General features: G+C 39.2%; 1 protein-coding gene across 4 annotated transcripts in view; it reads left to right on the top strand.

The window, feature by feature from the left end:
* fndc3ba (fibronectin type III domain containing 3Ba) overlaps positions 1–25,065 on the top strand; it is a 189,620-nt gene that overhangs the window by 37,063 nt on the left and 127,492 nt on the right. For all 4 annotated transcript variants that reach the window (XM_057859806.1, XM_057859805.1, XM_057859803.1 and 1 more), the window contains exons 2-3: positions 11,987–12,132; positions 19,611–19,686. In XM_057859806.1, coding sequence (XP_057715789.1) covers positions 12,016–12,132; positions 19,611–19,686 — 193 coding nt within the window. In that variant the 5' untranslated portion in view covers positions 11,987–12,015. The remainder of the gene's footprint in view (positions 1–11,986; positions 12,133–19,610; positions 19,687–25,065) is intronic.

Raw genomic sequence — 25,065 nt, 5'->3', positions numbered from 1 at the left:
ACATATGGAACCAAATACATATCCTCCGCCTTTCGTAGGTTTTACATACTGCCGGACGTATTTAAAAAAAAAAAAAAAAAAAAAAAAATCCCCAAATTTTAGGAGCGCAATTTTAAAATTAATTCATATAAGGTATCCTAAAAGCCATGTCAAATATTGACATTGGGTGTGGGAAACAAAAGAATTTTCTAAATTTTTACAAAGTTACTATGTGGTCAATGTAACAACAGTTCATTTTTAGAGCAGATCTGGTTCAAAATTTATAGAAACTCCCTAGTTATTGGTACTGTGCTGCATGTTCCAGTCAGATGGGTTCAGACCAAAAGGTTGCTTGACCTTTAGAGAACCACAACTATTGCAGAAGACCACTTCCAAACAAAAGTGAAGCTACATTTAAAAGTTTGGTTGCACGAGCCTTCATTTGTCAGAGCTCTGTGAAAGTCTGAAACTGAGAATGGAACAGAAACCAAACACTTCCTCAGAACTAGGGCCAGAGTTGTAACGACAAAAAACAAAATGCAACATTTGTTCCCTGGAAGTTCAAGGAACTAAAAAAATGTTCCCCCTCAGATGTGTTTGACGTGGGTGATTCCAGCCGCAAAGAGCCAGCTTCGAGAACTGTTCAGATATTCCAAAGTTGGCCTTCATTGCCCCAAAATGGAGTATAAAATTTGGCTTTTCAAGGGTCAACATGAAAACATTCTCCCAAAATCTGACAAGATTCTCCAGAAACCACAAAAGTTCCAGGAACTTTTTCATACTTCCTGGAACACCAAAGATATCACATGGGGTCTATCCATCGTTTTAAGACTTTATGAACATATTAGCTGCAATTGACATTCAATTCATTTTTAATGTGAGTCCTTTCAATTCAAATGCATTGGACGTCTGTCGCTGTCAAAGGCCGGGAATGAGTGATTGACATCAGATCCACTTTGATCAGATTAACATCCATCCACTGAATATAACCATAACCAATGCAGCATTGTTTATTATGCATTTTTTAGACCATTGAATGACTGACTGAAGGATTACATGTCCATTTTAAGGATAGCTAAGGCTTTATAAAGAACTGCGGACACCCTGGAAAATTTCATGACTGTAATTTAGGAGCCCTGCTGTGCATTTAATTCGCACTTTCATAGAAAACTAGACAATAAAGTGAACGGTTTAGATTTTTTTTTGTCAAAAAAAGGTGAATTTAGTGGGTTTTTTTTCTTGCAGTCTGTAATGCACTTGGCCAGGGGCCACAGTCGTGGGGCCCCGTCACACATTCCTGCCACAAATGAGTATTTCTTTCTCTGACTGCATGCAAATGCACCCACTCACTTCGGGTGGAAGAAGCAAAGCAAAGACCACCACCATGGCGAAACACTTTAAGGGCCTAAAAATCTAAGCGCCGATTTCCTTTTTTCATCAAAATTTTGATTACAATTTTTTTTATTAAACCCTTCATACTCTGTTAAAGAGCCAATAAGAACAAAAGACAAAGCTCAAAACAAGTTTGGGCACTCATTGAACCCCCACTGGCTTCCATCGACTGTTTAGACTTCCTATCCATTTTGACTTGGAGATGACTGACGTCTCTCACTATCAATGGCAGTGAACAAGGTAATTGAGACTCCATTCTTACTTTTGAGGGAACGTTTTGTTTGGTCTTCAACTCTTATCTCATGAGCAGCAGAGACACTTCAGATGTGGTTTTGTCGCGATGTCACGTCCTTTCAAACCACTCCTGGGGAAGTTGGACCCCCGAGGAGGTGCTTGTTGGTACACGGTTTTAGGAGTCTTGCGTGATTGTGTGTTTGTTTGTGTGTGTGTCCATTTGCATTCTACCCATTCTTCAACGTGGACGACGTATCATTACTGCAATTACAAGGCAGGAGGATGGTAGCACTCGCCCACACGCACACACACACACACAGATGTACACTTTTGCAGTTGCCCATTGCAAACACACTGGCTGCATATGTGCTGCTGGCCTATGTGGGAAACCTCCATCTTTTCTAAATCCTCCCTCTGTCTTGCCCAAGTGTGTGTTTTCACTTGAGCACAGCATTCCTTTCCACCCTGCTTTCCCTAAACCCCCCTTCACTGCATCTCCATGTCTCCTCCACTCCACCTCTGCTAAGAAGGTACTCACACAATCCGAGTGTGTGTGTGTGTGAGAGGGTCCCTCCTTCACTGAATACCTTTTGTAAAAGGAGCCAGGCTTGAATGGGAGTGGTGTCAGTGGCAGTTTCCCACCATATTTAGCAGCGCCGCCCACCCCTATTTTCTTAAACACACACACACACGCATACGTGTCCATTGATTATTAAATGCCAGCACAGATTAAAGTTGTCATCTGATAAAGTGAAAGGTACTTGAATGCATCACTGTTGAGTGTTTATTTGTTTGTGTGTGCATGTGAATAGATTATTCAGTCATTGAGTTCCAAGCAGTGACACCTGAGAGCAACACATACACACAGGAAGTGACTGTGTCATACGTGTAGTTATTGTTATCCGGAGGCAAGTGCACTAAACAATAGGTGAATGATACATTAGGTTTAGCACTAGTATTGGGAAAAGGTTGAATAATGTGACAAACCACTGAAGATGCGTTAAGTTTATGAGGCGTGCTGTGGAACTGAATATCACAGGTGAATAAATGCTAGCGATCATTCACTGCCAGCTTCTCCCAAACAAAATGGATTGGACATCTATCTATTAATGGCACCGAAACATGATTTTTCACTCCCAGTTCAAATGGATTGGATTTTAGTAGCAAAGGACTAAAAGTATAGTAATAACATGTCGAAGTAGACAGATATATCGACTTTTTTCCAACATCAACCATCGGCCAATTAACAGAAATAATAGGCTGATAAAAAAAAAGCGAGTTTGATCAGGTATCTGTGTAGGCAACTATGGCCACCGCTGACTGACGGTAGGACCCCGGCAGGACCCTGCAGCTTTTGAAGGCAGGCTGCTAGAGGAAGCTTGAGGTTTGCCTGTTTAGTAAATACTGTAAAAAAAAAATTATCTGGCTTGAGAGAATATTCATTTTTGCTTTAGCCTTTTAAGGTGTTTACTGAGCTATCCTTACACTCTAAATGTAACTCGTAATGTTAGCATAGCATTTCTGTTAGCATTAGCTTTAGCATGGTGAGCATCCTCTTAAACTCGTTTAAATCTCGTCATGACGTCCTTTAACGTCTTTTTTTTAATAATGTACTGTTGTTGCTGAGTGTGTATAATCGTAATCATAAAAAGAAGTGGTGTGTTCATCAGTTTGGTAGCACTAGACCAAATTCTTTAAGTCTCAGGGCATCCTTATAAATTTGAAGCTGCTGAAGATTTTTTTTTTTTTTTTTTTTAATTGCCCCTCAGTATCTCACAAAAAGTATATCGGCTTACAAAATTGGTTTTAAATATCGGCAATTGGGTGATTTTTTTTCTCTCCAAAATTACTTTCTGTACAGTGTATTTAATTATAAAATAATTTCTCGATGTTTAAACTTATTCGGTATGAAACTTGAGCCTGTATGGATGAACACAAAGCCGATATCCTGGCAGGAATCTTCGTCAACAGCTCTTAGTCTCGCTCTGTTTTTATTGTTTTTATAGCAGTTAGGCTTGAAAAGCTCAGAATTGTCAGACAGAGGGAACTTTAGAAATGTCTTTAATCGCATCAGGGGCAAGCATCTCGCTGACAATGACCTTGCAGGCAGGTAGTATTGTCTCTTTTTGGATTCAGCAACAAGTTTAGCAACAAGGCTTTGAGGGCTTTCTCATTTACCTTTGGAGTGTTTCTCAAAAAAGTTGCCCGTTTCTCTGTGTTTTCATGGAGGTGAACAAAATAGTCAATCGACTTGTTTTGAAACAAGGGCAAATGCAACTAACTGCTCGTGTCACGTTCAAGAACTGCTTGGATTTCTAGCCATCAGTCGCCTTGCTGTCCTCAACAATGTGTTGGAATAAAACAAAGGGGGAGTATTGACGGACTCACATATGGATGAAATAAAAAGGACATGCTGGGGTCAACATTTTAGCGGACAGCAAGGTTGCTGATGGTTAGAAATCTGAGCAGGTCTTGAATGCGACACGAGCAATACCCTGCTTATTTGTACACAACCGCAACCTTTTACCTACTCCTTCTTTCCGACTGCAACTCCGTCCAAGGACGTTTAAAAAAAAAAAAAAGAAACAGAAAAAGCAATATTGGATAACTTCTCGCGCCACACCTGATGATCTCTCACCCATTGAAAAACACTGGTCTAATGACGTGTTCACTATGCGTCAAACTGCTGCTATTTGTGAAGGGAGTTGAGCTCACCGGCGTGTCCGTTTATGAGCAGGATCATTTGCGGTGAGTGAAAAAGTCATCAGTACGCTTCCTGGAAGGCCACTAATGGCGTCAGACACAACAAAAATGAGATTAAAGCAAGCTTGCACCTCTACCAGACAAAAGCTCACCTATTCCTTTCCAGGCTAAGTTGGACTTAACCTTTTTTGTATTTGTTGTAAATGCTCTTACAATTGACCAACAAAGCTCTTTAGCTCGCTACGTGCAGTTTTGCTTGGGAATATTCAAAGTACACGCAAAGTGTGTGTGACTGTATGAGTAAGACGTGCGCTGAGGTCATGGCTGTCTTGCAGTGTCTGTGTGTGTGTTTGTTACTTTTACTCACATCAAGTGAGTGATTGTTGGTGTTTAGTGGAATTTTCCTGAAAGTAACAGCACCTTGGGAAATCACATTTAGGACATCAAAAATGGCATCTTAGTACTGTTCCAGTTGGTGTTATACCTCATATTGCTGTTGTGCGTTTATCAATACAACACCTGCTGCGATTAATTGACTCATCGACATCTAATCGGTTATCAAATTAGCTTTTGATAATTGATGTAGAAACATTTTTGACTTACTATTTTTTGTTTTGTTTTTCATTGTATAAATATTGATCAAATTCTCTTGAGCATATCGACAGCAAATATATTTTTTCCCTCCATTTTTGTAAATATAAACAGTAAACTTTATCATTTTAAAATTTCTCATATTTTTTAAAATTAAAAACAAAACAAAAAAACTAAATATTCGTTATTTTTTTAATTTTGTTAATTTGTTGATTTTTAAAATAAAATTTCAGAAAGAAAAATACAGTGATACCTCAGCTCACGAACATAATTGGTTCCCAGAAAGTGTGCGTGAGGCGAAAAGTTCGTCTTCCGAACATTTATTTCCCATAAGAAACCATTAAAATGAGAATAATCCGTTCCCAGGTCCCCATAAAACATAATTTTCTACTAAATAAGCCTTAAAACTACACAAAAATATACCTTATTTTATGTATAATAAGTGTGCTATTGTATTATAATTAAAGAAATAAACTGTACTGTATAATAAAGTTGTTTTATTTACCTTTGCGATGGTATGGGAGTGGGAGGAGTGGGAGGAGGAGGGAGGGAGTTACTGTTTGGAAGGAGAGTGTTACCGGCAAAGTGCGCAGTTAGCGTAGACTCCACTGCTGTGCCCCCCGCATGCTTTTGGTTGTTAATAAAAGTGCCCACAAAAAGCCATCCGACACCTCTGGGTGTTTGTATGCAAGCCGCCATCGGGCGCACCGAAGACAACCGACGACAACGAGCCAACGTGACTCGCCGGTCCACTTCTCACGACGGTGGGAAGCTGAAAGCACCGCCAATTACCAGTCGAGGGCGAATTGGTAACACGAGTCACCTTCCATAAGGACTGTATGTAACTCTTTTTCGGTCCCATAATAGCAAAAGTACACTCAATATGGTCCAAAATGTCTATCAAACACAAACCACGTCCGCACTCAACGAAAGGGAGGGGACGAACTGGGACGCCGTGAGCGTGCGTCAGCTTCTCGTGGCGCTGTCCGACCGCGTGGCTTGGTTCGTCCGCCGAAAACTAGTTCGCCAGCAGAGACTATATGCTCGCGAATTTAATGTTCTTGAGGCGAAAAGTTCGTGAGCTTAAGCGTTCGTGAGCCGAGGTATCACTGTACTAGGTATTCGGATTTCTGTAGTCTAGGGCAGGGGTCTCCAACCCAGTCCTCAAGGCCGACTGTGGGTCCTGGATTTTGTTCCATCCGATCCAGCAGAGACAGTTGAACCAATGAGGCTTCTGCTAAAACAAGACACACCTGACTGCAGTCAACTGATTGCACTTGTAAAACACCAGATTGGGGAAAAAGTGTTGTCATCTTGTTTGGTAGGAATTAAATCCTGCACCCACAGTGGGCCTTTGTGGAATAGGTTGGGGACCCCTGGTCTAGGGAACAATATGGGAAAAATAACATTGTGACTTCTTAGGGATTTGCGATATATTATGATATTAAAACTAGAAGAATTTTCACCTGATGACTTGAATAGCTTTGTTTGGGAAGACTTTGGTTGACTCACCATGACCATACGTATTATATTCATATAATACCGTTTAATCCAGGCTTTGGGGGTTCACCTGTGAATGATGATGATTGCTGTATATAAAAGGGATCCAGTAGGCCATGTCTCACCTTCTACTTTTAAGAATGCAAACAAAAGTTTGCATCAAAAAAATAAAATTGCACTTCCGGCGATTGGACTGTTGCGCATGCGCTCACCGCGACGGCCATGTTTAAATGATATACTATATTGTGCATAGACATGTGCCAATTACTGGTATACTATATACCGGTTTCAAGGTATACCATGGTATGAAAATGTCACGGTTTCAAAACTGCAAAAAATTTCTGTCGTACAATCCCCACGGTATTAGGTATTTTTTATGTCCCAAAGAGAAATTCCTCGCCTGCAGCTGCCAGGCTCAACCCTTCCCCACCTGTTGTTGCTTAGTGTCAGGGAGTCATCTGTGCTACACGATGGCTGGAGGAGGTGAAACTTCTGAAAATTTTCCCCCATCGAAGAAAACGAAATCCCTGGTATGGGAATTCTTTGGCAACAGAAAAGTTACAAGTGGCTTAGAGGAGGAGGGCCCACCGACACGTAAAACATGTTTGAGGAAGGTTGCCGGCGAGGCAGTACCTCCAATATGATTTCGCATTTATACAAAATTAGAGGTTAGTAAACAATATCATGAACGTTTTCCACCAGCTACGAGAGTTGAGTCAGCGTGTTTAGTTTGTCTAGCGGTGGTAAACAATTTTTTTCTCTCTCTGGCAACTGTGTTGAGAAAGACTTGTGTATAGTGTAAACATAATAACAGTCATACACATGTGCTTTTTATGGAAAATAATTCAATTATTTTCGTACTGATGGTAATAATGTTGAGCTGTGGCTGTGGTTTACGCTCACCTAAAAGACTGCATTTTATTTCATTTTGAATATTTATGTTTTCTATTTATTTATTATTATTTTTTTTAAAATTTAAATTAACATTATGCTTATGTTCCAATTTGCTAATATGGTAAAATCCTGCTAAATGGAAAAAAAGTTTGTTTTTTTTCAACCCAGATATGTCAAAGTAACACACTTTGGAGCTGTTATTGCAATACTGTGATAGCGTGAAACATGATATTTTTTGCTCAAGGTTATCATACCGTCAGAATCTCATACCGGCACATGCCTAATTGTGCAGGCCTACCGTGGACCTCGATAAAACCTGACTCGGTATATTTGTTCTTCTTCAAAATAAGATATCTGCAAACATCTTGATTTTACTTTGAAACATTCATAAACGTACTGTACGTATTATTCATAGTCAGAGTAATATAACATTAAATAAGTGATTTAGTGTATGAAACAAAAAATTGGTTGTAAAAATAACAGGTGATTAACAAAAGAAATGTTTATCGCAGCTCTATTGTAAATGCAACTGTAAAACAATATTACTTTGTACGTGACGTATAATAAAAATTTAAGTGGAAAGTTTTAAAAACCTCCATTGTACATTTTGGTACATGAATGTAAAGAAGATACACAGTAAATATATTTATGGCGGAAAACACTCAAGTGACTTGAAGTTCTGCTCTGAGACCCCCCCCAATTTGGCCAAATTTCAAAATTGTCCTATATGCATGTGTGATACATCATTGGAAAGCGCTTAAAATCTCAATTTTCTGGTGGAAGAATTTTTTTTAACAGGAGGGCATTTAAAAAAAAAAAAAAACAGCAAAACCCTAACTGGATGTGAGAGCACGCGAGAGCAGAATTAAAGAAGCCATGATTTTAACGAGATATTATCGCTTACTTAGCTTGTTTCGTTCCAAAAACTCCATGTAGCATGTATCATCGAGTGTCAAGACAAATGTGAATGGCCTCAGCCGGATTTTTGGAGGATTTTATGGGTGAAACATGGTCATATAATAAGGGTCGTGATGCAGAAATCGCAGACATTAAGTAGTGGTCGAGATGTTCTTTTTTATATATTTACCCTTTTAAACGTTTTTTTCCCAATTTTTCTTTGTTTGGATCAATTATTTATCATCTAACATATCGGGGAAAATGCGACAGTAACAAAATAAATGAAATTAAGCCATAGTTATGAGGTAGATATCCATGACTTATTTAGAGGAACTGTTTTTTTCATTGTGACGTAATTTGTTTAAAAGTTTAAAATATGCAAGTAAAGAATTTTTTTTTTAAGTCGTCTTTTTTTTTTTTATAATGAAATATTAGACATCCATTAATGATTCTAAGCTAAAAATGACAGACATTTTGAATAAGAAATATCATTACATCTCTTTATGGCTGGGCTGAAACAAAAGCGGTTGCACGATGTCTGTAAATGGGGGTTTCCAGGTTAAAACGGACAAATTAAAAATAGTTTGAGGGCTTAATGCGCCATGAATCTGCTATTGCAGCATATAGACATATTGTTCTATCAAACACAACAGTTATTTTGGCTTAAAATACAGTAGTTTATTTTTTAATTTAAGAGCAGAAATTGCTTTTTCAGTCTTGTCTGTGCTTTATATTAATTGTGTTCAACTGGGATGAATACGGTGCAGACCTGTGTCAAATGCGCCTTGGACATGGTTTTCTTCACATAAAAGCAAAGCGTAGTTGACTTATGGATTTTGATGCATTGTTCTGAGTTGAAGCGTAATTTTTTGTAGTTTTTGCCACGTTTGCACATGCCACGCTTAGTCACAGCTGTTTAACCTCTCTCTTCTCACTCTCCTCCATCTCGCTCTTCTTTTTTTCCTGGCTGCGCCGTTTGTGGCGTTACCTTCTATCTGCGATGTGTCCTGTAAGCTACATAAATGCGCATGTGTTGGAGGCAGGATGGCCAGGCCGAGCTGGGAGCGTGGCTCGGCTGCAGAAAGAGACTATAGAGGCCGAACGTGTGATTAAATCGGCAAAGGCGGTGCCAGCGTGGCAAGGGTGATGGTGGCGTGCGTATGTTTATGGTGCAACAGTGTGAGCCACAGCTGTGCGATGTACTTACCCCCTTAAAGACTTGTTGGTGCGAAAGGATGTGAGGTTGAAAGTGAAGACGGGTAGTGACACACAGCTGCGTGTGTTTGTATGTGTCATTGACTATCACAATGATAAATGCGGTGTTTATATGCACGCATTACCAGGCGCTAATAAAGACAGTTTATTTATTATACTTCAGATCAGGCATCTGTTTAACTCATTCACTGCCATTGACAGAAAGTCTGTTTTAACTGGGATAGGTTTCATTAAAAAAAAAAAAAAAAAAAAAAGATTTGGACAATTTTTTCGGTCAACAATGTCTTACAATGACATCAATCAATCGTGACAAGTTGGGAGATGTGTTGGCCATCCGAAGGAAACTTAACGATGATGTGGCCCACAGCAGAGTTGACTTTGGTGCCGTTTACATGGTGACTCTCCGAGAATACGAAAAATTTCAAATTTGCATTTATATGGGCCCGTCTCCATTCGAACAGTGTCGGAATTCCGCATAAACACGCTGTAGTATTCATGCCAAGCCCTAGGGGGCAGTTCAGATTTACAAGGTGACACTTTGACACCACCAAGCTCCTCAACCCGGAAAAAAATATGCCCGACCATTCGAAGCAATGGCATTTTTCTTTTGCTCAAAAAGGCACAAAAATGGAAACATTCAACATATTTAATTTAAAAATATTATTAAAACAGTATATCAAAGCCGACATTCCGCCATATTTGCTTTTTTTAATGTTTAGTATCACCGCTGCGCACGCCCAATGTGACGTGTACGAGTGCTGATGTTATCGACGCGGTCTCGCGCCGCGGGAGCCTTTGATATGCATGCGGAGAAAGCCCCTCTTCAATCCCCCGCAATCGAATTCTTCCACTTTGGAGGCAGGATTCAGAATTTTTCGTCTTCGCCGACACCATATGCACGCGAAGCCACTCCGCAACACAGTCATTGCGTCTTTGTTTCGCAGAGTCGCCATGTAAATTGCCCCTTTGACACCCCTGCACTACACTCATGAAGTCACAAGTTTCCCGGTCACTCCCAAAAACTTTGTCGTTGGTTTTCACCATGTGTCATGAAGCAAAAACTATTTCCTTGTAGGTCCTACACAAAAACCCAAGATTCCTTTGCGAATGGAGCATGCAGAAAAGCTCCTTTCAAGAGCAATAATGGGTTTATTTACATGGCAAAAAAATTGCTTTTGGATAGGACTCAACCAGTGTTGTTTTTGGAAGCCATTTAAATTTTTGTCTTAAGCCTTTTGGACAGAAATACAACCGTCTGAGTCGTATTTTTTGTCATTTCAAATTTTTTTCATCTTTATTTAGTTTTAGTCGACAAAATCGCATACTAATTTTGTCTAGTTTAATTCGACAGTTGCTCAAAATGTTTTCGTCTGTAAAATTCAAAAGTTTTAGTCCAACAATTTCGATGAACATAGATGAGCACATATTGCAGCATCTACAAGGACAACGCTAACTTTGTGATGATAATACACTCAGCAGGAAAAGCTGTACATAATTTTGTAATAAACCTACCTATAAGCCATGAGCTGTATGTATTTTAAAAAAAGTATTTAAAATTTTTTTCTGAGTGTTTAACATCCTCTGGACTTACTGATAAGAAAAGCCAAGTGGCGCTGTATTAAACCGGCTAATGTTTAAGACGACACTCGCCATTCTGGTGCTAATGCTAATGTGAATGCTACGCTAACGCTAGGAGTTAACATTTAGCGTCTGATGATCACTCAGCACAGACCTTTAAAGGCGAATGCAACTTAGCACATTCTTTCTTGTCAAGATAAGAAAACAAATCTTAGTGTTTTTAAACAAGCAAGATGAAGAGCAGCCTAGCTTGAGATATATCCTAAACTCCGGTGAAAAGAGTGAGGGAGAGGTGCAGCACATCTCACATAAGTGACACGACCCAAACACTGCTACGATGCAAGCTGACATACTCCACGTACAATATGAAAATGTCACGCATTGTGAACATTTGACAAACGATGTCACAGTTTTTGTCTCGTCAGACAAAAACTGGCATTCTTCTCATTATGTTCTAGTCTCCTAAGCCATGTTTTTAGCTCGTCATTGTCATGAAAAATTTGTACGCCAACAAAATATTTTCGTTATCGTTATTGTTGATGTAAACAACAATTGACTCAACTATAGGGGAATCATCTTTTTTTTTTAACCGGATATGAATACAGTATAGTCGTGATTTGAAATGTTTTCAGGGCTTTTTAATAACAGAAGTACTGCATTATTGGTTGCATGCAAAAGTGGCCACTGATTTGGCTCCTGAGTTTTCCAAGGTATGATGCCTTGAAAAGCACTGAGTTGGATCATCCACATCTTAAGGAATCACTTTTGATTTTTGTGTGAGGCCTTTCTATTATTGCAGAATCTATGTACACACAAACCACATCTAATGGATTTGATGTATATCTTAATCTGTGCTTCTGAAACTAACTATTCCCGACCAAACATTTTAACAATGGTGGGAAGGTTTGTAAATGCATGACGTAAAGGGAAATACACTTAACATACAATGTCATGCTGTGCATACCTCTGTGCCTGACGCGTGTTGCTCTGTGTACTTTTCCAGGTAGGGCAGTTTAGTGAATTTCTCCATGAATGTACGTCACAATGATGATGACAGACCAGATTCCACTGGACTTGGCTCCGCCGCCTCTCCTAAACGGGGAGGTCCCGCTCATGCCGCACATGGTTAACGGTGACGCAGCGCAGCAGGTAAAAACACACTCTCGGGACACGCCGATGCCTCAGGTTGCAACATGCTCACATCTACGTAGACACAAAGACACAGTCTTAATGGGTGCTGCTGCGGTAATAAAGCCTGACCAAAACTCGCCGTGTTAGCAAAAATGGCCTGTTGCAGGATGAATGACCCTCCAATACGCCTGGGTGATAAATCCATTTAATCAGATTGTGTTTTTTTAAGTATTTATTTTTTAAATTTCGGACGATATACAAATAATTAATTCAAAAGTTGCACTTCTTCTTTGGCCTAAAAGAAATATTTTTTACATCTCAAAGTCCAGTCAAATTTTATTACTTTATAGAAGCGGCCGAAAAGCAAGAGTAGTGTCAGAGTCAAAGCTGTCTTTAAGTGCACTTTCACACTTGCTCTGTTTTGTCCTTTTTAAATAGACCAGTTTTTTCTCAGATAGTTCGCTTCATTTTGTAAATGTGAACGCGCGTCCGTCTGCATCTCCAGTTCGGACCAGACAAACGAATTGTGGTCCCTTCAAAAATCGTGGGTCGCCGTCCGCTTTAAGCGCAAGCGGAGCAGGGTGCGCTTATAACAGTGACCGAGACAGGCGGAGCGTCTTGGGGCGGCCGTTTCGTGGGTCTCACTCTCCTGGAAGTGGTGACAATTTGACAGTCCAAAAAACTCAAGAAAGTGAAAGAAATTGCATGCCTATGTAATTTGGGGTACTATGCTGTCCCTTTCGTGGTTTAATTTTCCCCCATTTTTTATATACTCCAGTTCACTCACTCAGCATCGAGTCGGGAGGGGCCGACCCGCCGCTTGCCGAGCGGCAACTTAATTTATGCTACATTACTTGCAACACGTACCCACCAGGACGGAAACATTTCCTCTTTTATTTGTCCAATCAATGAGTGCAGCTATCGATTATTTTAGGGGTCGATTAATCGATGAACTAGTTAGTTCGAACAATCGAGTAATCGGTTAAGGAACATCAAAAATTAAAATACCTGAGCTGAGCCTCAAACGATATAAAAAAAATAAATAAATGAAGATCTGAATACAACAAAAGAACAACTGGCTAGGTTAGATAGCAAAAGTCCGGTAGCTTACATGCTATAGAATGCTAACTTTTTTTTCCCACAATGCTCTTAACAAATGGTTCAAACACAATCCCACAAAAACCGGCTAAATATACCTATAAACTAAATTACCAATGCATTAAAAAGACATTTTTCTAACAAAAACAGAGCTCACGTTGGTCTTAACAGGGAGCAGCTGGATTCAGCCATGTGAAATGAGTTATGTCATATTCACTGTTGCCACTAGAAGGCAGTGTATTGTAGTGCCACTTTAATTAAACGAATACTCGAAGCCGGAAAATTTATTTCGAATCATTATTTCTAATCGAATTACTCGAGTTAATCGATCAATCGTTGCAGCACTACACGTTTCGTCTATGTGACGCTACTCTAAAAGTTCAGATGGCGCAGTGTGAATCCTGAACTTTTTCAATAAGTTTTTTCTGGGGTTGTTGCAAGGTAGCTCTCCAACTGGACCCTGGTCCTCTTAGTCTAATGTGAAAGTGCCCTAATACTGTAGGATAAGAAAAGCAGAACAGCAGGAAAGGGAATAACGTCCAGCACATGTGCTCATCTTTAGAATGGGAAGAATAAAGTTATACGTAAATATATCTTACCTAAAAATGCCGTTACGCTTGATAACACACATCACTTAAAAGGTAGGATTTTTTCCCACGTGTTTCAATTGAATTTCTATTGGTGTCAAGCCATTTTTAAGTTCTAGTTAAGTTTTAAGTTAGTCTAAACTGTAAGTCCTGATAGGATTGTGAGTTTTTGCAGTGTTCAAAATAAATGTATGATACAGGCTGTATTGGAGCACATTAGGGACCAGTGCTACTTGGTGTTTTATCCAGCAATGACTACTGAGCTAAAATTGATAGTTAGCATTATTAAGTTTTTATTTTACACCCTCATCACTCCACAACGCTATGTTATGTTAAAGCCTGTATGTAAGACACGTTAGCCACGCATCGACAGTGGTCATAATTAATAGAAACCTAGCCCTCCGCAGGGCTAACGTTACGTGAGCTAGTAGTGACAGTAATGTTAATCTTATTTATTAGCGCTTAGCGCTCTTAATTAGCGCTTAGCGCTCTACTGCTTTAAGATGGCGGCTGTTTACTAACGCTGCCCAGACGCGGCCGAGTCTGTCATTGCGCATCTAGTTCAACATACATGTGATTTCGATGAGACGCAGCAGACCCTACCTGCTACCAACGTAGCATTGTGCGGGCTAGTATTTAACAACGTTGGCGTCGTTTGTAGCGGCTTCCGGCTGCAGTAAGTTTTTTTTTTTTTTTTTTTTTTTTTTTTTTTACCCCTTCTTCCTCTCCGCGCGCGACATCAACGCGTTGTCCCGCATTAAAAGTAGTCCGAGCAAAACGTGATGCTTAGAGCTGTCAAAATAAACGATTACTCGAGGTGAATAAAATTACTCGGATCAGTTTTTAAATTCGAGTTACTCGAGTTGCTCGAGTATTCGTTTCAGCTCTAAATGGGTTATCCCAAAAGAATGTTTTTGTTTCTTTTCCTATTTATAATTTAGTTTTAGAGGGCTGACTGCATAAATAGGAGGCGATGAGGACACACGGATTTAATTCAAAACAGCTTTTGAACACAATGCAGGATGGAAATAGCAGTTACTTTGTTCAGCATTGAAAACTTTTAATTGTTCTTTGAAATACAGGGTAGTGGAAACAACTCGTAAATTAAATTTTTTGTCCATACCACCCTCTGTGGAGTCGTGAAATGCCAACAGTGGTACCACCCAAACATTTGAAAGACACCCATTTTTCTTGTGTAAATCAAAATATCCCATCAAAAGGGTGTATGTCAATTAAGCCCCCCCCCACACACACACACACACACACACACTAGCATTTTATGAAATGTACGAAATCGTTTAGCTAATCAAAGTTTGGGTGTTAAGACCTCCTTTTATACTAACAGACTTCAAGAACACACACATATCCCACATGCGGCAGAGTCACTTAGAGCTGAGTCACTTCCTGTGGGACACTGACAGATGCATACATTTATAAAGTGTCTATTTTTAGTTTCATGAGTAAGCGCTTGTGTCATGTTTGCTACTATTGGATTTGCTATTTAATCAATGACTTCATTCTACCTCCAAGTCTCTATACTTGAACTTTACTGTTTGTAACACTCAATGCGGAGCAGGCCACGTATTCCGGAGAGACCATAACCCCCCACTGGTGGTAGTGGTTAGAGGTGATGGGGGTGTTTTTGGCAGAGAAACGCTAGCACTTAGTGCTTTTTTTTTTTTTTTTTGAACATTTTTATTTTTCAACTCCAAAGAGCTGCAGCCTAAACTTAGTGTGCAACCAGAGATGGAGACCAATGATTATACACATTTATCTACGCGTGTGTGTGTGTTGAGTCTGAAGGCTTGTCTGTCATCTTCCCGAGATGGACTGTCTATATCAGGACTCAGGAGTTGGCAAACTTTTGTGCATAGCTGATTTTAAAACACACATCTGGACTTGGCCATTTCGAGAATAGATTTTTTTTAAAGGATCATCTGTCTGTAAAATGGAAAAAAAAATCACTCTTGGAAGTGACTTGGAATCGCCCTAAAATCATATGTAATTAACTTAGAATTGGCCCAAAATAAACAGGAAGTGCCCTTCAAATGGCATAGGTATCATATTTAGAGCTAAATGCGTAATGCGCACTGTGAGCCAATCAGGACAGCCGTGATCACTTGTGTACCATTTTGTCACTGCTATTCTATCAACATAACATAGTAAATTTTACTGTACTATTACGTCCCACGGACGACTTCCTAAGGGCGTAACATAAAACAAGCCTCACGTATACAAGTGGACACAATTTATTTGTAATAATCAAAATCGCAATGAACAGAATATACAAAACACGAACGAAGCTGGTAAGCCCAGGCCAAAATAACAAACAAAAGGAATCTGCACTTAAACCCCACCCGCTAACTAAACCCTGATCGTGAAAAGGAAATAAAGAAAAGATAGCCGCTACCCTAGCTTCATACTGTCAGGGAAATTCAACTTTGAACTCCAAGACAAGTGTCAATTCGATAGCTCGATGAGAGAAATGAATCAGAATCAGTGGGGAGAACAAGTATTTGATACACTGCCAATGGGAAAACCCATTGGCAGTGTATCAAATACTTGTTCTCCCCACTGTATATCAAGGGTATAAAATGATGTGATTCAGCCAGGAGCTGTGATCACCCAGAAGTACAAAGAAGTACAATAGAGACTGGACAGTTATACTGTTGAAAGGGCGTTACCTAAGGATGCGTACAGTGAAACGATACCTACGAAAACGAAAGTGAAACTTTAGTATCAACTCTGGTGGTTTTCCACAGAAAAACATAGTGAGCTACGACCTTGGGAACTAAGCTGTAGCTGGCACCAAAAGGGAGTGAAAATCTGATAAGACAGTTGACAGAAACTCCTTGTATTATGTTCAAAGAAATACAGCACACGGACATGGAATAATACAGTTTAACAAATGAATATAGTATCACAGCAGTTATGTGTTTTATAAGTATATTTAAAATTTCTTTCACACATGCACCAAGAAAAACAGGAGAAAACAAGTTGAACAGAAAAAGCAGCTTACCCCCACTACTTAAGTGCTCTTATTTAAAGTGGTTAACAAAAAACGGTCCAATAACAAATAAACACTAAACACCTCACCGAAAAATCGCGAGTGTATCAAACTAAAGATCGAGAGTGAATGGCGAGCAAACAGCTGGCGAGGAGGACCGCGGCACGGATGCTGTCAAATGCGACCTCCCAGAGTGTGGACAGCGCCTGGTTTTTGAAGCTTGGCGCCCTTTCGTCATGGCCAATCAGCGGCGGCAACGTCATCGGTCCGTCCGGCGTCGATCAGCTTTCGTCACAGTGGGAGGGGAAGCAGCCACCTGGCAGAGGCGAACATCAGCTGACTGTTGGCTTCTCAGAATAAAACATACCGGTAGTTAAAAGGCTAGGGCCGTCACAAGTACACACTTTAAAAGGGCTGTAAATTGCTAAGTTTTCAACCGCTTTCAAACCGATTGGTCTTTTATAAACATCAGAGATGCCGTAACATTACAAATAGCATAGTCCAGTGTTGTTTTTGGCAGGCCTTTGAATTTTCATCTTAGTCTTTTGGGCGATAATACTTATTAGTCTTGATTATATTTTAGTCATCTCTAAATGAGTTTGTCTTTGTCTAGTTGACAAAAACTCAAGACGAATTTCATCTAATTTTACTTGACGTTTACTAAAATTGTTTTCGTCTGTAATATAAAAAAAAATATATGACTCCAAGAATATATAGATAAATAAATGTTTTATTTTGAATGAACATTTCATTCATTTCATTCATTTGAATGAACAGGCGAACATATTGTAGCGTCGATCAGAACAACGCCGACTTGGTGATAATACACACTCAGCAGGGAAACGATACATTATTTTCAATGAATTAAACCCACCTGGATGCGACGAAGAAAAAAAAAATGTTGTCCGAGAGTTTAAGAGGACGCTTGCTGTTAGCATTAGCTTAATGCTAACCTGAACACGAATGCTATGTTAATGCTATGGTTACATTGAGTGTGTGATAATCACTGAGCACAGACCTTTAAAGACTAAAGCAACATTGCATATTCTCTCTGGCCAAGATAATCGTACCGTGCAAGCCTTGAGGGTGGAAAGGACACTGCACTGGTGAGTAGAGTTGCCACCTTTCAGAAGTAGAAATAATCGCCCAAAGCTGTACAGGTAGAAAAAAAGAGACATCCCCAAAACTCCTAAAATGCATAGAAATCTATCTATTCATATACATTCCATATTGGTTCAATACGGAACGCAACATTTAATTCCCAAATATTTCAAGGGACGGGTGGTAACCCTACTGGTGAGTGGGGGTGGGGGTCATGTCATACGAGTGACACAACCAGACACTGCTGTGATGCAGTCTAGCCACACATAAAATAGTACATATTGTGAAAAATGGAAACTATTGCACATTTTCGTCTCATTCTCGTCTCGTCACACTAAAACTTGCATTAGTACAATGCTATTCTATTAGTGAATGTAGCCAGCAGCCGCCTGATGTAAACAGCTTTTCCAGTGAAAATTCTTGAAAATAAATGCTTAAATCACTGAATTCTTTATAGATGTGGACGTGAAACAGTCTCGATTCTTGGTTAAAAGCAAAAAACGCGCACTTAGCGTTTATTTTACGTAAATATGCCGGGAGTGTGTGGTGTGTTATCACCATACACTAAATGTAACTCGTAGCGTTAGCGTTGCATTCACGTTTGCGTTAGCATTAGGCTATTGCTAATGGCGAGCGTCGTATTAAACTATCGGACTTTTCGGATTACTTTTTTTTTTTTTTTCTCCATACTGTTCCTGGCATCCAGCCAATAACTTGAAAATAATGTACTTTTTTTCCTGCTGAGTATGTATTATCACCAAGCTGACATTGTCCTTGTAAATGCTACAATATGTGCTCGTCTGTCAATGTTCATTCGAAATGGTTGGAAACCTTTATTCATTTATTTATTTTTTGAGTGAAATTTTACAGACGAAAACATTTTTAGTAAACGTGGACTAAAACTAGACGAAACCAGTCTTGATTTTTCAAATAAGACAAACACATTTTGAGATGACTAAGACTAATAAGTATTATCGTGCCAAAGACTAAGACGAAAATTAAAAGGGCTGCCAAAAACAACACTGCTTTGTACAATTGAAAAAAATATTTAATTAATCTTTATTTTAACAGAAAATCGGCAATAATGGACAAATTCTTTTTAGTGCATTATTTGCACGACTGAAAAAAATGACTAAATCAGGGCAAATAAGTCTTTTTCATGGATGGACTGAAATTAAAAGAGATAAGAAAAAAATATATATGTACTGTATATCAAAACTCAGTCAACTCACGAAGTGTGCCCACATGGTCTAACAGAGGGGTATTCTCAGTCCTTAGCAAACGTGGGTCACCCTGTACTCGACTGTGGTTCCCATAGCAACACCAGCTGCCGCCACCGCTGCTGCAGCAGACAGAGCAGAAACTGTGCGATTGTGCGCGTGTGTGAGGACGAGGAGCGGCTTGGCGCTGCGATGGGCGAGCACGCCGACTCCAAAGGCAGGATATGAGGGCTTATTTTTTTAAGGCGGCACACCTGTAGCGCATAGGCGGCGGTGTGCGTATGTGCAATGGAGGGTCACCTGTTTCATGTCTACAGCCACGTGTACACACTCAACCACCCGCATGCCGACAATATGACGGTAAGGCGGGGACATGGGATGTGCGGCGGCGCTTTTAATGGTCGCGTAATGTTATCGCCGCCTTTTAATCATCTGATTAGGATTCTTAAGCACATCTAAACTTGGATTTGTGTTTGGACACAGGTGATCCTGGTACAGGTGAACCCGGGTGAGACGTTCACCATCCGGGCAGAGGACGGCTCGCTGCAATGCATCCAGGGTCAGTATCTTTTGCTTGTTGTCATAGTGATGCGATTGTGTCTGTGTTTGAGTGCATGTGTATACCTGGGTTACTTTGAGTTCATGGGTTTGGTTCACGTTGGGTACAATAGAAGGAAGTTTGTAAGGAGAGCATCAGTTTGTCTTTACTTTTGAAAATGAAACTATTTTCTTTTACTTTTTTTTTAATCATTGGCTGTCATTGTTGGGGATGTCCTATCAATTTGAACCTTCCAGTTCAAATGGATTGGACGTCTACTACCGACAATGACACTGAAACATGATGATTCATTGTAGTGTATTTTGACAGTTGAATAATTACCATTTACGTTTTACCTTTTTCTAGAGTAGCACTTTTATATATACATCACATGTTGTTTACGGTTATTTACTGTTATATTACATTTTAATTATATATGTGCATTGAACCAAAAAGTATACACAGAGAAAAATTGCACCATGAATATTCTGGAAAGCTGCTAAAATATTTCATTTACACTCAAATTCAAACCACTGCAATATTTCTGGCATCTTTTGACCTTTGACCCTTTCTCTTAGCATATCAACTACTATAATGGGTTAGCTTATTTACCGCCTAATTCCTTTTGCTGAGCTCAGTGACCTTTGACCTTGTTACCCCAAAATCTTATCACCTCTTCTGTTTCATGTTACAAACATACTCTGCAAGTTTGTTAATAATCGCTTTATTAGTCTTTGTGTTATCTTGCACAAAAATCAAAACATGCAGAACTAAATACAGTGGTACCTCTACTTACGAAGTTAATTTGTTCCAGGACCTTGTTTGTAAGTCGAAATGGTCGTATGTCGAGCAGGATTTTCCCATAAGAATGCATTATAATCCCATTAATTCGTTCCACAGCCCAAAAACCTACACTAAATCCTTAAAAAAATACTGCTGGTACTATTACAAATGGCAATTACACATAGCAAAACAAATAAATTTTAAATAAAAATCGGAATAATGATATAATAATAATAATAATGATTCCCGTAATAGTGTAACAAATCGGGTTCGAATGTGGCGGACATTTTTTTCTGTACCTGAACGCACGGCGACGTGACATAGAGGGAGCGGAGCGGCTGAGAGTTTACTTTCGCTTTAAATGTTTTCTTGAGAACACTGACAACTTTGGCGGTCAGGAGGTTTTTGTGTTGGATAAGTTCTGAAATACCGTATTGGCCAGAATATAAGACGGCCCTGATTATAAGACGACCCCCTCTTTTTCAAGACTCAAGTTTGAAAAAAGACTTTTTGAACACCAAATTAATTTTTATACAGAAAATAATTACAGTACATCTGAAACAAATGATTATAACAATATATTGGAGAGAAAAAGCATGTTATTTTGCCTCATTCTAATCTTAATATCTGAACATTTGAATACACATTCATAAATTAATGGCTTCTTGTTTTTGAAATGTAAATAAACCAAATTGTGATAAAACAACAAAATTGCAATAACTGCATTAACCATCAAAGTGAAGTCTAACTGTAACTGTAGTCTTGAAACAAATCTGAATAAGGAAAAACATTGCCATAAAATAATGCAAACTGGTTAAACTTGAGAATAGCTGAGATCTGTCATGACAGAACATCGCTTCAATGATATCTGGCGCCATCTAGTGTCGTGAATGGGTATAATGTCTAGACCGCGAATATAAGACAACCCCCTCTTTTTCAATCTAATTTCAGTGCAAAAAACACAGTCTTATAGTCGGGCCAATACGATAAATGATAAAACCTGACGAAGCTGGCGATTTCTTTGGCGATGTTACCACAATAATAATTGTCATCTTAACTTATAAAGACTGGCGAACGGTGGTCGGAGGAGGACCGTGAAGATGTATTGTTGAGCCAGTTCACGGATGCCCACCCCATGCTCATATTTTTCTATAATTTGCATCTTCATTTAAACCTTTTTGAAACCTGTGTTGATTTCTCTCACAAGAAAATTTACCGTGCGTCCGTCCGCGGTGCTGTCATGTCGTCGTATTTCGAGCATGTCGTCGGATGTAGAAGCAAACGACGAGTCAAATTTTACGTCGGATGTCGAAAAGATCGTGTGTCGAGGTACCGCTGTACATAAGCTCCGCCTCCAGTGGGTATGACCTACTGGCAAAGGTAATTATCAGTCTGCTTTCATCCTGTGTTTTTTTTTTGTTTGTTTTTGGGGTTTGGAAAAATAAATATGAAAAAGGTACCAACAATGTTCATTTTCTCAGTTTTTTTTTTCTTCTTTTTTCAAATGCAATAAATACATAAATGAATGAAGATAATACTGATTTCCCCCCCCTCCTTTTTTTTAAATTAAAATTAAAAATATTTAACATTACAAGTAGGGGTGTGTATGGCCCCATATCTGGTGATACGAGTTGTATCACGATTCCCACGTCATGATTCGAATTGATTCAAGTCATCTTGTGAAAATTCTTCTAGTTTTAATATCGCAATATATATCACAAGCCCACTGTCAGTTTTTTTCCAATATCGTTCAGCCCTAATTTGTACAATTTTTAGGTCAACAACGTCTGTAAATGACTACTTTGACAGTCAAAATAGTTCATTTAATAACTAATTAGTTGATTAATTGTGGCAGCCCTAGTTCACCTCCAGCCCTTCCAGTGCCGATGGATTGCATGTCTATCACCGTTTGTAGAAATAACCCAACTTTTCCCAACTTGCTTTTGAGTGAAATGTCTGTTAAAGACACCTTGAATGCATGGCAGTCATGCAAGCAGACACTGTGAACACTGTCCATTCAGTACAATACAGTAACTGCTTTCTTTGTGTGAAGGCAAAGAAAGTCTCGGCCACTCTTTCTTTGTGCAGGGGAGGGGGGAGTGAAACGTAAGCCAGGGGATTCCCCTTAATCTTGCATCACTGCGTCTCACGTCGATGATGTCAGCAGATTTTCAGCGAGAGCTTTTTTAAATAGATTTGATGACTATTCAATAGTTAAAATACACAATACAAAAACGTTGTTTTGGGCCGGAACATATGTTTTTCCTCCCATAATTTCAGTGATGAAAGAAAGATTTGAGACACAATTTGAATTATGAGCACAGTCAAAATTCTGAGTTGCAGGCTAAATCCGTTTCGTTGTTAAAACTCAAATCCCTCCCAAAGTCTTCAATATTTACGAGCACATGTGAATTATTTGCCTGTAAAAAGTTTGCGAGTACCCCCCAGGTATTGCAGTTGCATTTTTGTAAGGACGGAGTGAATAAAAACCCATGTTCGTTACAATATTAGTTTAAAGATGCCTGTTATTGCTAACGATGTGCACTTAAGAGTCAAGCGAGGCCACGGGGCAGTGTGTGAGTTTCCGTGTGTATTTTGTGGGGGTCATCTGAAAAAAATCTGTTTGGGTTGCAGAGCATTCGCGTCTGTCCGTGCACGTTTGCATGTAAAACAGAAGGCACTTTATATAAAAAGCTGCTGCCTAGGTTGTGCCCCCCCAGGTAATCACCCCCTCTGTCTCTCGCGCACACACACAGCAGCAGGATGTAAACACACAACTGTGTGTGCAAACATGGAGGTTTCAGGCATCACACTGCATTCTCAGTTTGGTTTTGCCTTGACTGATGCCGACAACCCCCCCCCACCACCACCTCCCCCTAACGCCTACCTTTAAACTTGCTGACCTCCTTAGACTGTGTAAGTGCGTGTGTGGCCCTCCACATTAATAATATGTGCATTCAAACATAACCCTCAGGCCTGAGACGCCCCCTCCCTGGCAAATTAGCCCCAGTTGACTGTAGTGAATGGCAGTGAATACACACTCGCACACGGACACACATACACGTTTTATGATGTGTGACGGCTCACATAAAGTGAAACGCAAACTGTCATTTTCGATGTACAGTACTGATGAATTCAGGGAAAATTTGTCATTCATTTTCACGCGTACTGGTGTGATGTATAAATACAGTGAACGATCACTTTGACGGACAGACGTCTATTGAGAAAAAATTGAGGTCGATTGTTTCTTTGATCAAATGTAGCGAAAATGTGCGTGACAACAACCAATCAGTGTTGAGCTTTTATGTTTAATCATGGGCGATAAATGGATTTTATGAATGAATTTTAGTGTTTTTCTTTGGCCAAAGAAATCAAGCTACCAGTCATTCAAAAGATTATTCCATGAGAAAGAGTTTGTTTGTACAGTTGTTACTTTGTATTTGGGGGCTTACAGCACAAATATGGGGAGAGTACGCATGTGCTGGTATGAGATTTTGACGGTACGATAACCTTGAGGAAAAATACCACGGTTTCATGGTATCACGGTATTGCAATTGTAGCTCCAAAATGTGGTATTTTCAGATGTATGGGTTAAAAAACAACAACTTTTTGGGGGGATTTTTAAAATTAATTTTTCAGAACATAGTTGCAAATTGGAACATGAATATAATGCTAAAATATATAAACAAAAAATAAATATTTTAAATAAAATTAAAATCAATAAAAATGTTAGAATATCCATATCCACAGCTCAGGTTGCTCAAAATTAGAATAAGAACAAAAATAATTGCTATAAAAAAGTTGAAAAAAAAAAACAACAACTAGGAAGTAAAATTGAAATATATCGACTGTACAACTTTTTTTTTTTTTTTTTAGAGGGGGCAAAAAGCTCAAGTAAAGTTTCGCCATTTTCAGCCACTGTGTCAAAATGTCATGCCTTTGTGTTGAAAAGACATAAAGAATTCATAATTTATTAAGTTAAAAACGTATGTTAGTTAAAATGTTAATATTGTTGTGTAAAGGTTTCATCTAAAAAACATCGGGAGTGAGACCTTGCCATTATGCTTACAGCAAGATCATCTGTCGCAATTAGCGATCTTTGATGTTCTCCCTCTTCCTGCATTCTAGCTTGTTTCTCAGTGCCGTGAGATTTATGAACTTTGACGAACTTTGTTAGTTTGTATTTTGAATTTGAAAGGAAAATGTGTGTTTTGTTTTTGGCGAACCTTTTCATGGTGTTCATGGATATGACTTCCTCACATTCTGCTGTGTTCGTTCTAATAAAGCTACTCACACGTGTAAAAATACTATTGTACAACGTTTTAAATGTATTGGTTTTGTTGATTTCAGTTACTTTTAATCATTAATTTTAGTGGTTTTGAAACCGTGACGTTTTCATACCACGGTAAACCTTAAAACCGGTAACTGGCATATGCCTAGGGGAGAGAAATATACATTTTGTAAGTTTATAAGTTTTGCACTTTACAGGTAGTCCCCGGGTTGCGACGTACCCGATTAACATTATGATGCCTGAAAGTCTGGCATTTTGTCCCAAGTCGTTTGTTAGTTTTTTTTTCAGTCGCGTAAACAGTACCTCGTTCCCGTTGCCGTTTTTCA

Source organism: Corythoichthys intestinalis, chromosome 15 (assembly GCF_030265065.1).
Source record: "Corythoichthys intestinalis isolate RoL2023-P3 chromosome 15, ASM3026506v1, whole genome shotgun sequence".
Lineage (NCBI taxonomy): Eukaryota > Metazoa > Chordata > Actinopteri > Syngnathiformes > Syngnathidae > Corythoichthys > Corythoichthys intestinalis.
The sequence above is the reverse complement of the archived record's forward strand: the minus strand, read 5'-3'. Positions and strand labels throughout refer to the sequence as shown.